The sequence below is a fragment of the Dromiciops gliroides genome, chromosome 2 (genome assembly GCF_019393635.1).
Source record: "Dromiciops gliroides isolate mDroGli1 chromosome 2, mDroGli1.pri, whole genome shotgun sequence".
Classification (NCBI taxonomy): Eukaryota; Metazoa; Chordata; class Mammalia; order Microbiotheria; family Microbiotheriidae; genus Dromiciops; species Dromiciops gliroides.
In genome coordinates this window covers 47,582,436-47,597,981 of record NC_057862.1, presented here as the reverse complement: position 1 = coordinate 47,597,981, position 15,546 = coordinate 47,582,436, and the positions used below count along the sequence as shown (strand labels likewise).

At 43.8% G+C, this 15,546-nt stretch overlaps 1 protein-coding gene across 3 annotated transcripts in view; it reads right to left on the bottom strand.

Annotated features, from left to right (window-relative positions):
* PML (PML nuclear body scaffold) overlaps positions 1-15,155 on the bottom strand; it is a 55,751-nt gene extending 40,596 nt beyond the window's left edge. For 2 of the 3 annotated variants that reach the window (XM_043981755.1, XM_043981757.1), the window contains exons 1-4: positions 15,011-15,155; positions 14,663-14,783; positions 13,154-13,394; positions 9,656-10,131 (exon numbers count right to left, since the gene is read on the bottom strand). In XM_043981755.1, the coding sequence (XP_043837690.1) occupies positions 9,656-10,131; positions 13,154-13,394; positions 14,663-14,685 (740 nt within the window). In that variant the 5' untranslated portion in view covers positions 14,686-14,783; positions 15,011-15,155. The remainder of the gene's footprint in view (positions 1-9,655; positions 10,132-13,153; positions 13,395-14,662; positions 14,784-15,010) is intronic. The other variant, XM_043981756.1, reaches the window with a different exon arrangement.
* Between the last annotated feature and the right edge of the window lie 391 nt (positions 15,156-15,546).

Sequence of the window (15,546 nt, the reverse complement as noted above, 5' to 3'; positions counted from 1 at the left end):
TTCATTTCAATTCTCCCATTTTACCTCTGAGAATGAGAAATCAAGTGATTTGCACAAAGGCACACAGGTAGTTATGGTGAAAAGGTGGCATTTCAGCCTAGGTTCCTCCAGAGACTCTCCAGAGTCAGAGTACTTTCTGTAGTTATCATGGAGGTGTGATTATCAGATCTGGGAATGACATAAGGAACAGCTAAGATGTCAGAGAACAGAAATGGTATCTAAAAACAACCTTGAGAGGGTACAACACAGGATGGTAGGTTAGATGAAGAGATTTAATAGGAGTAAATGTAAGAATCTACACTTGGGTTCAAATAATCAATGGTAAAAATACAAGGTTGTGGAGACAGACCAAGAATTCAGGCAAAAGGGACCTGGGCACCTTAGTGGACCGCAAACTATGTCATAGGGCAGCTACGAGGTTCAGTGAATAGAGTGCTGGCCTCAATTAAGGAAAATCTAAATTCAAATCTGGCCTCAGACACTTACTACTGTGCGACCCTGGACAAGTCACAACCATTTGCCTTAGTTTCCTCAACTGAGGAAGAATGTATTCCTCAACAGTAATAAATTGTGAAGATCAAATGAGATGATGTTTGTAAAATTCTTAGCAGAGTATCTGGCACAAAGTCAGCACTATGTAAATATTTATTATCATTATCATTAGGGCATCCAGGGAAACGAATTCCACAAGTTACATTTATAAAAACACAGCACCAAAAAAAAAGGTAATCCCAGAATCTCAACATCAGAAGGGACACAAGAGGCTATACCTGTACATCCAACATGGCCCACTAAACTCTGTTCTATTCAAACCACAGGTGGGCTACTCTGAAAACCATCTCTTCAGAACAACACCAAGAAGAGAAGGCTGAGCAAGACGACTAAGGGACTGGAGACCCTATCCAAAAATCTGCTGAGAGAATTAGGGATACTTAGTCTGGGAAAGTGAAGGCTTGAGGGAGGACAGCATGTGGAAGCTGTGAATACTGGACTTGAAGTAAAAAAATGTGGATTTGAACACAGACCCTCCTCCTTTCTTCCTTGGGTTGTGACCTTGGGCAAATCATTGCACTTCTTGGGGCCCACGTTTTTTTTTTTTTTATAAAGTAATAGGCTTGTCTGTCCTATGTCTACCTTAGAGAATGGATCTTTAGGGTCCATTCCAACCATACATCTTTTAAGCCTAGAATAGCTATTCTATCCCATATACCTATCCCATTTTATGGATGTGGATATCTGAAGGCTGGCATTCTGAGAAAATGTTGAACCTGTTTTACTCCAGAAGATGGAAAGAAACACAATAGGTGGATAGGATTTTGGCTCAATAGAAAGTCAGTCATTCAAGAAGCACCTATTAAACGCTTACTGTATGCCAAGCATTATGCTAAGCATTGAAGATATAATGAAAGATTAAAAGGATCCCTGCCCTCAAGGAACATATATTCTAGTGGGGAAGAGAAAGGGCAAATAACAAAGATGTATGTGTGTGTATATGATATATACAGACAAAATGAAAAAGAAGGTATTAGCCACTCCAGTTGAAAGGGAGGTGGGGTGGGCAGAAGGGGCTCCTGTAGAAGTAGAAGGTGGGCTTTGAACTGTGTCTTGAAGGAAGTCAGCAATACTAAGAGGCAAAGTATTGATGCCTGATGGGGGACACCCAATGTGGAAGCACAGAAAGGGAAGAGAGAATTTGGGGAGCCATGGGTATCTGGATCAGTTTGTGGAAGGAGACCAGGGTAGAAGAAGATTGGAAAGGTAGGAAGAGACCAGATTATACCTGTAAATGGCAAATGAGGATTTTATATCTGATCCTGAAAGCAAGAGGGAGCCACTGCAGGTCACTGAGCAAGGAACTGGCATTGTCAAATCTTGTGATTTAGAACAAAAGTAATGTTAGCAGTTGAGTGGGAGATGGATTAGAGTGGGGGGGAGACTTAAGGCTGGGAGACCAGTTGGAAGACTAATCATCCAGGTAAGAGGTGATGAGGGTCTAGACTAGGGTTATGACTGAGTGTGCAAAGAGGAGATATACAAGAGATATTATGCTTACTAGCTGTGTGACCCTGGGCAAGTCACTTAACCCTCACTGTCTCACAGAAAATGAGATATTATGAAGGTAGGAATGATAAGATTTGGCAATGGATTAGATATGTGGGACATTGAGAGTAAGTAATCAAGATGACCCTGAGGTCAACAAAACCTAAGCAACTGAAATGAGGGTTGTGGACTTGATAATAACAGGGAAGTTCAGAAGTGAGGGTTTGGGGGGAAGGTAATGAGTTATGTTTTGTATACATTGAGTTTGAGATGCCTATGGGACATCTAGTCCAAGAGCCAGATAGAAATGCATGACTAGGGGCAGCTAGGTGGAGCAGTGGATAAAGCACCAGCCCTAGATTCAGGAGAAGCTGAGTTCAAATCCAGCCTCAGATACTTGACACTTATTATCTGTGTGACCCTGGGCAAGTTGTTTAACCTTCATTGCCCCACAAAAAAAAAAAAAACAAAAAAAACAGCCCACAACCCAACACACCCAACAACAGAAATGCATGACTGCAGCTCAGCAAAAGGATTAGGGCTGGAAATAATGAAAACTTAACCAATGGAATTTCAAGAGATCATTAGGTGAGATAGTATCCATCAAAAAGAGAAGGCCTAGCATGGAGCCTTGGAGGACACTCACCTTTAGTGGGCATTACAGTGATGGAGGACCAGCAAAGGACTCTAAGAAGGGGTCAGATAGGCAGGAGAAGGACCAGGGGAGATTCATAACATGGGATTCTGGAGAGGAGAGATTGTCTAGGAGGAGGAGGTGACCAATAGTGCCAAATGTTGCAAAGAGGTCAAGAAGGATGAGGATAAGAATCTCCTAAGAATGGAGCTACCCAACAGGACAACAGAGGCAGAGTTTCCTTTTACTGGATGATGTTAATGAGGGCCCAGGTCACCATTTGGCTGGGATACTATAGAGGGGAGGGGTTCCTGATTAAAGGAACAGTGCCATGCAAATTACTTGGGACTAGCAATTTTTTTGGATATGGTTTCATTTGTGATAAAGATGGTCAGGGGTGTAGGCTTCTACAGACTCTGGAATGACTAAATAGCTGAGTCAGATGAGACCAGAATGAGTTGTTTCCCTGCCTTTAGTTAGTTCTCTATCAGGGGAAAGCTGGATTTTATGAATACACACGATGGGGTTCATTACTCTCTTTTGTTATGCTTTTAATTCTGGGGTTTTTAAGAATGGGTATTAGAGATGAAGAAACTGACTAAGAGAAAAGTTACATATCACCATTAAGTCAGACAACAAGTATTTAATAAGTACCTACTCCATACCAGGCACTATGCTAAGTGCTTCGGATACAAAGAAAGGTAAAAGATAATGCCTGCCCTCAAGAAGCTCACAGTCTACTGAGGTTTTCCTGACTCCAAGTCATATCCACTAACATCGGGTTTTCTCACCTTTTTTGTGTGTTCTGGACCCCTTTGGCAATCTGGTGAAGACCTCTTCTCAAAATAATACTTTTAGATACATAAAATAAAATACATTGGATTACAAAAGAAACTAATGATATAAAAATAAAGCTATGAAAATTTAAAAAAACCAAGTCTACCCATTCTAGGTTAAAATTCTCTGCTGAAGGAGGCTAAGCATAACCAGATCTCAAACTATATTACAATAAAAAATATCATCAAAATGTTTTGGTGCTGGTTACAAAACAGAAAAGCATATTTAAATTTAACAGTTGACAAAAGCACACTGTGTAAAAAAGGATTAGAAAAGTATAACCTAGGGGCAGCTAGGTGGCGCAGTGGATAAAGCACCGGCCCTGGATTCAGGAGGACCTGAGTTTAAATCTAGCCTCAGACACTTGACACTTACTAGCTGTGTGACCCTGGGCAAGTCACTTAATCCTCATTTCCCTGCAAAAAACTCCCAAAAAACAAAAACAACCCCCCCAATATTATGACATAGAAGAAAATTAATATACTAGCCTAATATTTAACAAAGTAAACTTGTTCCATGTGGCGCCTGAACACAGAATGAGTACAAGTTCTAAGAGGTAAATTTAGGTTTTATTTTAAGGGGAAAACAAACTTCCTAATAATTATAACTGTCTCAAAATAGAATGGGCCTCCTTGAAGTAGGTCTCCATTCTATCAAGCAATTCATGGAGCTTTTGACCACTTGTCACTGATGTCACAGTAGGGATTACTTTTGTTAAGGGGTGGTCCCTGGGGTCCCTTTCAACTCTTAAATCCTATGATTCTGTGAGGTGCAAACACAAATTAGTGGGGGAAAGCCCCTCTATTTAAAAGAACTGCTATAAATACTTGAACTCTGCCATAAAGTAGGTTAAGACAGAATCTTAAAATACGTATCAACATCAATTCCAAGTAGAGTGACCTAAGTGTAAAAAGTCATACCATTAAAGAATTAGAGATCAGAAGGAGGTGCTTTTGGAATTTGTGGTTATGAGGGGAATTCATAGCCAATGAATAATAAAGACTACCAAAGACTGAATAAATAATTTCCATTATATAAAATGAAGTAGCTTGCACATGAACAAAATAAATGCAATTAAAACAAAAGAAACCACCTAGTAGGGGAAAATCTCTTCATTGAGTTGTTTTCATAAAAGTATGCTATTAAAACCATATAAAGAATTGGTGCAAATGTATACCTATATGAACAAGAGGTATTTCACAAAAGATAAATTGTATATGAATTTATGACATATATGAACAGTTTTCAGATGAAGAAAGACGAGCTTTTAGCCACCAATGGGAAAAAATGCCCCCAAACACTTTTGTCAGGGAAATGTAAAGCCCCTCTGAGGTTTCATCTCATTAACATAGTAAACATTATATGGAAAAATTCAATGCTGGGGGGGCTGTGGGAAGTCAGGCACCCTAACACATTGATGAATAAGCTGTGAGTTGGTTCCAACTGTTCTAGAAAATTATTTGGAATTATGTGGGTAAAATTACTAAACTCTGTATACCCTTTGATATATCCTTTGACCTATTGAGTCTATTACCATATATACAATATAGAGACTGAGAGAAAGGAAAGCTCCAGGCACATCAAACTATTTAGAGCAGTACTTTTTTTGGTAACAGTAAAGAACTGGGAACAAAATGAGTGCCATCAACTGGAGGATGGCTTCACAAATTGTGGTATAGGAATGTAATAGAATATCATTGTGCTGCATGAAATAACAAACATCCATAACTCAGAAACACAGGTAGACGTGTTACAGGAGGCAAAAAGAAAACAGAAGACAAGAGGAACATGTACCAAGGATGATTTTCATCAATGATATTGATGAAAAAACAGCAAAAGGCTTCTGAATTCAGATCAAATGCAATGACCAATCTTGTAGAAGAGGACTGATGATGAAGGGGTAGAGAGGTGATGGCTGAACTACAGGTGCTGAGTGTTACACATACCATTAGACGTGGCTATTTGTATCACTTAACTGTTGTTTGTTACATGAGAGGGTTCTATGAAAGATCCTTGAGGGCAGAGAGTATCATACTCTCATATTTGTTTGCCTAGTGTTTTGTGTAGTAGATGGCATACAGCAAGTTTTAATAACTGTTTTTTCATTCATTCATTTGTTCATTCATTCATTCATGGAGGGGATGTTCCTGGGAGGTGACATAAAGACCAAAAAACATCAACAGAACAATTAAAAAGATGAAAGTAGTTATGGTATATAGGCATTTATGTGTAACATATGTATATGTGTATATAAACACACATATAGATACAAATGTGCACACATATACAAGATATATGAGTTATATGTGTCTGTGTACATGTGTACACACATATATACATATACACACATATGATAAATATATAATACAATAAATATAATAAAATATACAATAATAAATATAAATACAGATAAACTTCTGTGTCACCAACAAGCTTTTGGCCTTTTTTATTTCTCAAGGCTATATATGCTAACATTGTTTTCACCATCCTCCCTCATCCCTACTTTGGCACTGCAGTCACCAACCACTAAAGGATAAGTTGATTTAGCTCAAAGGGACTTATCTAGGTCTCTCTGGGATTTCTCTACATCTTCATCCTGGGCAAGAGAGGTTGGCACATGAGCTCTAACTATCTTTCTGGTCTTCTTTTTTATTCTCACCTTTTTTTATTCTTCCTGAAACCTTTGGAGATATTATAAAATCAGCTCCTTCATCTGCCTCTCCAGGGAGAATCTGAGAACCATGCTCCTGTTGTCTCCCATTGGGAGGTCCTTGAGAGTAGGGGCTGTCTTTTGCCTTGCTTTGTATCCCCAGTGCTTAGCATAGTGCCTGGCACATAGTAGGTGCTTAATAAATACTAATTAACTGGTTCCCATTTAGTTGGAGTTTCCTTACATTCCTGGTTTCATTTTTGGTGAAAATGTCAAGATTGATATGAACCAGGTCATCCAGGAGTAGGTCTATTGGACAAGGACCTCACATTGATGGGATACCAGTTAGTGTTTCAAGTTGGCCTAAATAGTATATAATTTTGGCACCCTTTGTCCTCTTCTCCACTCCTTTGCCATTATAACTCAAGAAGTATAAAGACTGAGGGTTATTTGGTCGTTTTCTCTATTTTAGGAGTTGCAATGGCCAACTTGTGATGAACCTCTAGTTGGTCTTGTTCCTGGAAAATATATCCAGTGTGTCAATGGAATGCTCCCAGTGGGGTGGAATCTGCCCAGGCTGGAGCTCTGTTGGGAATAACCACCCAGAATCCCACGGTCTACCCCAGACCACAGAGAGACATCAGGAGGATGACTTTGGTATAGGGTAAACTTTACTATGCAACAAAAATCAGAAGTTACTATGATTATTTCCCTCTTCCCACCCGCACCATGGGGCAAATCTATTTAAATAGGAGTACTCCAGGGGCAGCTAGATGGCGCAGTGGTAAAGCACCGGCCCTGGATTCAGGAGTACCTGAGTTCAAATCCAGCCTCAGACACTTAACACTTACTAGCTGTGTGACCCTGGGCAAGTCACTTAACCCCAATTGCCTCACTAAAAAAATTAAAAATAAATAAATAAATAAATAGGAGTACTCCTGGGGACTCAGAGGATGATACCCATAGTGGGAGAATTTATGGCACAAAGATGACCAATTATGGGAAGCTAACTCTATACCCTTCACATCCTAACATGCCCCTAACCTCAAAAAGCTCATGTTCTAATGGATGAGACAACAGATGCATGGTTCTCAGGGTCTCTCTGGAGAGGCAGATGAAGGAGTTGGTTTTGTATGACCAAGGGTTTCAGGAAAAAAACCCACAATTCCTATCATGGTAAGAACAAAAAAACAACCAAAATGAGTGTTGGAGCTCATACACCAACATCTTTTGCCTGGGATGAAGATACATGTAGTGGGCTACTGCACAAACTCTGAGGTCCTTGCTCTACTCCATGTTTCCCAGGTGTGACCTTAGATAAGTCTCTCAAGTGGACAAGCATTTATTAAATCCCTCCTGTGTTCCTAGTACAGTGCTAAGTTTTGGGGATACAGAGAAAGGCAAAACCCAGCTCGGTCTCATAAATAAAGTCACATATCTTGAGAGAGATGAGAACCTAGGGGCCCCCTAGTCTAACCTCATTCACTTTGGAAACTGAGACCCAGAGAATTTAAGTAATTAATCCAAGGTCACCCAGGTAGAAAGTTCTCAAAGCTGGCATTTAAACCGAAATCAAGCATGCTGTCTCCTTACTCTGCCTGGGGTCTAAGAGAAATTACCAAGAAAGGAAAATACGCAAATTAGAAGCACATACCCTCTCCTGGAAAGTACAGACGAGATCAGCTCTCAAGAGACACCCAAAGCAAGCAGCATATGACCAGGTGTATGGTCCATCCTTGCTGCACAAACCACAGATTCAGTTACAATCAACAAGTCCTGAATTTTTACTGTCAGGGGGCATGTGTGACTTTGGTGTGTGTCCAAAAAAGAGAAGTAACAGACTTTTATTTTTACAGTATCATAGAATGTTTTAGTCAAATAATGAAAACTATGGTTTTTATTTTTAAAATAACAATGACCACACCCTTCTACCCACCTTCACCCCTGCCCAAGCATTATAAAAGCACATGACACTATTCAAATGGAAGGGATTTTTAGAAATTCACAAAGTAATCTCTCTTGGGGCAGCTAGGTGGCGCAGTGGATAAAGCACTGGCCCTGGATTCAGGAGTACCTGAATTCAAATCCGGCCTCAGACACTTAACACTTACTAGCTGTGTGACCCTGGGCAAGTCACTTAACCCCAATTGCCTCACTAAAAAAATCAAAAAACAAAAAAACAAAACAAAGTAATCTCTCTTGACCCTCCACTGCCTCCTATTAAACGAAGGGGTTGGACCAGGTGAAGTCTACCCAGTTTGTTCTGGGGTGTCTTATACTATGGAGTCTAATTGTAATTGTGGGAGAAGTAGGAGGTTTGATCTTAGCTCAGAAGCTGGAAAGGACCTAGGGGCAAGGAGCAGAGGAGGGACTTCAGGATTGGCCTAGTATAACTGGCTCATTTTACGTATGCCTGGGGAAATGGGAGGCCCAGAGAGGTCAAGTGACCTATTGGAGGTCACACAAGAGTCCCACAAAGTGGAGCAGAAACCTTAGAGAACCCCCTTTGCCATCCCCTCTTTTTACAGATGGGGAAACTGAGGATCAGAGGAGCTATGAGATCTACCCAAATGGCAGAGCTGGGCTTCAGACCTAGATCCTTCTATCCCCATGTCCAGGCTTTCTATAATACCAGTTGTCTCGCACTAGAGCTGGGAGACTAAACAAACAAGATGACATGGGGGAGGAACCATAAGAACAATGATTGACAGTAAGGACTTCAGAGTACACCTAGTCCAGTCTCCTCATTTGAGGCTCTACATCGCTGAGTCTACAAGTTGGGATTCTTGCCCTCAAGGTATAAGTTAATTTAGTCTTGTCTCACAGATTCAAATAATAATCACTGTGATTGGGTAGGCAGAGAGAAATTATTTGTCCCCCATTTTGAGGGTACTCTTCTGTTGGGGTCTCAGATGGCCTTCCAAGGTCATCCAGACCTCTAATAAATCTATCTGTCTCTCTCTCTCTCTCTGTTTCTCTTCTAACTTTAATCCAATACTCATTTTCACTTTCAATTTCTCTCTTCTTCCCCTTCTCCCGTTGAAAAGGTAAGAAAAATTAAAAAAAAAAACCATTACAAATATGTATAGACATGCAAAGCAAATTTTCTCATTAGCCACGTTCCAAGAAAAAGAAAGCAAGCAAAAGAAAGACATAGAAGACAATATGTTTCAACAGGCCCTCTGAGTCCATCAGTTCTTTTTCTGGAGGTGAATAGTATGTTTCATTTCAATCTGTCTTAATCTCTTGGGGCTCAGTTTTCTCATGTGTAAAATTAATAAGTGATACCAGGCAAACACTGAGGTCCCTGTTTTACTTCTTTTAATCCAAGTGTGCCCTCCAACAAGTTTCTTAATCTCCCTGGGCCTGAGTTTCCTCACATGTAAAATGAGGGGCTTGGAGTAGATGACTTCTGAGCTCATCTCTAAAATCCAGCTCTGTCTGTGTGGTTGTGGCTTGACCTCTCCTATGCCCTAGCATTCTCGGGAGCTTACCTGGTAAGGGATGGAGTCCGATGAGTAGGGTTGGGGCAGAAGAGGTTGTTGGATTTGCGGGTGCCATCCAGGAACTCCTTGGCAGATTCTTTTCTCAGATCTTCTACGGCCCTTGCCTCGTGCTTCACAAACCACTGGTGAGCCTCAAAACACCTGGTACAAATGAGCTGCTCACACTCGAAACACCAGAAATCGGCAGGCTCCCTGCATCGGTTACAAGAGGCTTCTTCCCCACCCTGGACGATGTTTTGGTAGACAGAAATTCGACGCTGCAGGCTCTCGAAGAAGAGGTTGTCCATGGAACGTTGGTCGGTCTCTCGGCTATGGGAGTCCAGGCAGACAGGGCATTTCCCGGCTGACTCTTGGGTCTCCAAACACTTAGAGCAGATGGTGTGTAAGCAGGATAGGAGCTTAGGACATTTAGATTCTGATTTACAGTTGTGACACAGCAGGAAACAAAACTCCTCCTCTATGGCCTGGAAAGGGAGAACATCGAGGAGTCACAAGAGGCAGCAGAGGTCATCCGTTCCTCAAGTCCCAGGGTCACATGCTCAACCTAGACAGGGAGCTCACAAGGATCATAGGGACGAATACTAGGAAGAACTGTCAAGGCCATATAGTCTGACACCACCCCCACCCCCACCCCCACCACTGCAGAGAAAAGGAAATGGAGGACCAAGAGGAAAAATAATTTGTCCAAGGTCAGAGGTAGGACCTGAACCCAGGCCATCTCACTCAGAGCCATAGCTCTTTACCACTTCTCAGTTTCCATTTTCAGTGCCCGTGAGAGAGCAACAGAGGGACTCCCGGAGGAAAGAGCTGAATTTGGAGCCAGAGCACCCAGGTTCACATTGCAATTCTCTCACTCCTTGTGTAGCCTGACCCACCTCGGCCTGTTTCCTCCTTCATGAAAGCAGGAGATTGCATGAGATGATCTCTAAAGTCCCTGCCAGAGCTATAATGAGGTACTGTTTGGTACACAGTACCTGGTCCACAGGAGGCAATTCATAGATGCTTATTCCTTTCCCTTCCCCCCTTTACCCCTAACTCTATGATGCTGGGATCAATGATTATCACTCATCTAAATTTTTCCTACTCTACAATTTATGCTTGTTTCCTTTTATTTTAGAGATGGAGAACAACTAGGCAGAATGTTCTAGATATTAACTCTATATCATCTTCTTTCTTTTTCTTAACTCTATACAGTCTTGAAGAGAATTCATGGGTTGCCTTCTCATGTTCTAGCAAGAAAAATTGTAAAGAACTAGGAGTCTAGTCTGGGTTCTTGTCTTCCTTGCAGACAGCTCAAACCAGCTTAGTGAGCCAATTGGTAAATTTTCAGTGTAAACATTATGCTGTAGAAAGCAGGAAATATTGATTTGTTATTTAATTTTTTTAGATTAAGAAAATCAGGAAATGCTACAAATCTAGGCTTGATTTATTGTCTGGTTGATTGTTTAGACTTAAGAAAATGATGGAGAAAATGTTAATAATGCAGATTAATCTTAAAAGTGTCATGTGTGTACATTTGTATTTGTGTGTGTGTGTGTGTGTGTGTGTGTGTGTGTGTGTGTGTAGCCTCTAGTTAAACATTTACCAATACATTGCTGTCCCTCTGACACTTACTAATTCTGTGACCTAGAACAAGTCATTTAACTTCCCTCAAACTCAAGTTTCTCAAGTAGAAAAATCAGTGGGTTGATTCAGATGATTTGCCTTAAGTCCCTTTCAGGTCTATCAGTATCTGAGATTCTCTTTTGAGTAGCTCAAGTTTCTCTTGAAACGTGTCCACATTGTTAATGCTACAGTGAGTGTAGGGGTGGGGGGATGTTCAGAGGTTAGTTTAATCGCCAAATCTAATAGCCTTTTTTTATCTTCATTCTTCTTGACCTCAGGAGATCATTTGATTCAGTTGATCATGTTTTCTCCCTTAATTCCCTATACTCCCTCTCTCATCCCTTCCCTAAACTTTCCTTTCTCTGTGTCTCCTCCTGCCCTTTCTCTCTCCTGTTTGTTTGTTTTTCTTCTCCCTTTCCCTTTCCCCCTCCTCTCCTCCTCCCTCCCCTTCTCTCTCTCTCTCTCTCTCTCTCTCTCTGTCTCCTCTTTCTCTCTCTCTCTCTCTCTCTCTCTCTCTCTCTCTCTCTCTCTCTCTCTAGCTCTCTCTGTCTCCTCTCTCTCTCTCTCTCTCTCTCTCTCTCTCTCTCTCTAGCTCTCTCTCTCTCTCTCTAGCTCTCTCTCTCTCTCTCTCTCTCTCTCTCTCTCTCTCTCTCTCTCTCTCTAGCTCTCTCTGTCTCCTCTTTCTCTCTCTCTCTCTGTCTCTCTCTCTCTCCCCATGGTTCTGTCTCCTCTTTTCTCCTCCCCTACTTCTCTGACCATTTCTTCTCAGCCTCCTTTGCTAGATCATTAGATTCATGAATCCTGAACCTAACTATGGATGCTTCCCCCCCCTCCCCCAGGCTCTGTCCTGGCCCTTTTTCTTTCTTTACACTCTCTCTTCTTCCTACATATCCAATTATCACATTTATTCAGATGTTTCATTTATACAGCCAGCTCCAGTCTCTCTCCTGAGGTAAAGTCACATCCAGACATTTCCAAGTCTTGTAGGCATCTCCAAGGCAATGTGTCTAAAACAGAACACATTCTCTCTCTTCCCCAAATCCCTCCCTCTCTGGGGAGAGATTTTGTGCCTGGAGTACATTTCATCCTTCCAGGCTTGCAACTTTGGTGTCATCTACACCCTCGCTCACTCACCCACCATGAACAGATAATTCACCAGCTCCTGCCCTTTCTACTTCCCAGAAGCTCTCTCCATTCACACAACCACCACCATACTGGCTCAGGCCTCATCACCTCTAACCAGGGACACTGCCGTAGCATTCTACTTGATCTGCATGCTTCTAGGGTCTCCCTTCTCAAACCCATATTCCTCCCCACCCCCAACTCAAGAAAACAAACAAAACCCCAAAACAACCCTCTGGTAGGTTCCTATTATCTCCAGGATAAAATATGTCTCTGTTTAGCTTATTGTCCTTGTAGTCAGTTCAAATCCCGGGACAATTACTAGCTGAATGACCTAGGGCAAGACACTTAATTCTGTCTGCCTTAGTTGCCTTACCTGCAAAATGGGAATGCTGATAATAGCCTCTATCTCCTAGGGTGGTTGTGAGGCTCAGCTGAGATATCTGTAAAGCACTTAGCACAGTGCTTGGCACATAGTAGATACTATAATGATGCGGATTATTTTCATTCTTATTAAATGAAATAATATTTGTAAAGTCCTTCGCACAGGGCCGGCACATAGCAATTGCTCAATGAATGCTAGCTATTATTATTATTATTATTGCTATGAAATGCAACGGTATTTGTAAAGTGCTTGACACACCGCCTAGCACACGGTAGGTTCTTGCTTCATCAATGCACATATCTTCCCTTCTTTCCTCCCCGGTCCCAGCCCTCCAGGTGAGTTCCCTGGCCCCAGGTTCCTGTCCCTGGCCTCACCTCCATGGCGCTGGAGCTGGCGCTTGAGCTGGCTTCGGTACCGCCGCTGGTGCTAGCTTCGGGCTGGCTGGGAGGCACCGGGTCAGTGGGGAAGGACCACGTGGAAGTCGTAGCCTCCGGCACTAGGACAGGAGGAGAAGGGGACGAAGGCGGAAGAGGGTCCTCTGCCAGGTTGTGCACGGAGGGGGCGGACTCCGTTGTCACGGAAAGTGCCCCAGGGTTTCGATTCTCTGCGGGTGACCTGGAAGGAGGGGGGCGGAGACGGTCAGAGGGAGGCAGGACGGGATGCGCATTGGGGGAGCCCGGCATCTGGGAGGAGCACCTCGCGAGACCGCCTACTCAGGAGGCTGGTCCCTTAGAGCATCGCAGGGAAGAAGAAGGGGGGCAGGGAGAGAGAAGGGAGGGAGGAGGGGAGCAGAGAAAGAGGAGGGAACGGAGGGGTTAGGGAGGGAGAGAAGAGGAGGAAAGAGAGATGGGAGGGGGAAGGAGTGAAGAGGAGGAAAGGGAAGCGGGAGGAGGGAGGGGGAGAGGGAGATAAAGAGGAGGAAAGGGATATGGGGGGAAAGGGAAAGGAAAGGAAAAGGAGGAAGATGAAGAGGAAAGGGGGAAGATGGGGAAGAGGAAAAGGAAAGGAAAAGGAGCAGGAGTGAGATAAAGAGAAGGAAGGGGAGATGGGAGAAGAGGGAAAGGGAAGGAAAGGAGGAGGGAGATAAAAAAGAGGAAGGGGAAAGAAAGGAAATGCAAAAGGAGGAAGAGAAGATAAAAGAGGAGGATGGAGATAAGGGGAGAAGAGGAGGAATATAAAAGAGAAGGGGAAAGAGGAGAGGAAGAGGAAGGAGAGAGAAGATGATGAGAATAAAAAGGACGGGGAGGAAGAGAAAGAGGGAAAAGAAGAAAGGAGATAAAGAGGAGGAGGAAAAAGAGGAAAGGGAGAGAAAGAGAAAGAGGGAAACGGAAGGAAGGAGATAAGGGGAAGAGGAATAGGAAGAGAAGGAGGGAGGAGAAGGAGGAGGAAGATGAAGAGGAAGGCGAAAAGGAGGAGTAGAGGGGAGGAATGGGCTTGGCCCAGGAGATACTGCAGGGGCCCCTGCACTAGGTAGGCTCCAGGGAGGGGGCCTGGCCAATCTCGGCTCCTAGGGATGGATTCAGCTCGCACTCCAGCCAGCCAAAAATGACCAAGGGAAGAGACAGGTGCTGACGCCGATGCTGATGCTGAGGCTGATGGAGAAGCCCCGTGGGTCGGGGCTGCCGGAGGGAGAGAGGGAAGGAAGGCGCGGAGATACGTGGCCAAAATGGGTACCGAGAGCAGGCGACAGATGCTGTTGTCAAGCAGCGGAGCCCCCCCAGGGTGTCAGACCTGCAGAACAGGCAGAGACGCGGCGTCTGCGAGATGCGCCTGCCTTCTCTGTCTAAGCCGCGGGGCTAAGCCGAGGGGTGGGGTGGGGGGGCTTGGCAATTGGGGGAGGCAGGGGATGGGATGGGGGGATGGGAAGCAAAGGGCAGCCTCACCCCGACTCCTCGTTCTGGGACATCTGGCCTCCTCGGGCTGGACCGACCTGGGAGGAAGGCAGTGCAGGATGCAGTTCCCGATGACAGCGACCTCCCGAGCCCTTCCTCTGCACCTAGAGTACTGTTCCGGGGAGGGAAGGAAAAAAAAAAAAAGCTTCTGGTGGTGACAGATCCCTGCCCGCCTGGAGCTCCCAGTCTAGCTGGGGAGCTGAGACAGACAGGGAGAGGGGCTAGAGAGCAGGATTTATGGTCCTGCTTAAATTGCGGTCTTTTCATCTATCCACCTCCCTCCTCTATCCCTCCTCCCTTCCTCCCTTTCCCTCTTTCCCCCTCCCCTTCTGCACATACTCAATTTTACCACCTCTGTACTTGTGCTCATTGAACGAGGCCTTCTCCCCCTCCTCAACCTTCAAGATGGAGCCTCCTCTGACCACCAGAGCCAACGCTGATCTCTGAATCACAGTATGTGGGAGACGGAAGGGACTCCCGCCCCGCCCCCACTCCCCCCCCCAACTCACACAGAGAGAATCACAAGAGCTGGAAGGATAGTCCAGACCCCTTGATTTACAAAAGAGGAACTGGATGTTTAAGCAAGGTTCTGTGCCTTGAGGAAGGTCACACAGCAAGTTAATGATAGACTTTGGAGTCAGACACTGGTCTGCTGATTCCAGTATCCAAGCCCAAAGTAATATGGTACAATGGAAAGGACACTGAATTTGGAGGCAGACACTGGTCTGCTGATTCCAGTATCCAAGCCCAAAGCAATATGGTACAATGGAAAGGACACTGAATTTGGAGGCAGAGGGTTCACATCCCATTTCTGTTGCTTACTCTCTGGGTGACCTTGGAAAAGTCATTTAATTTCTCTGAGTTACTTCAGTTTT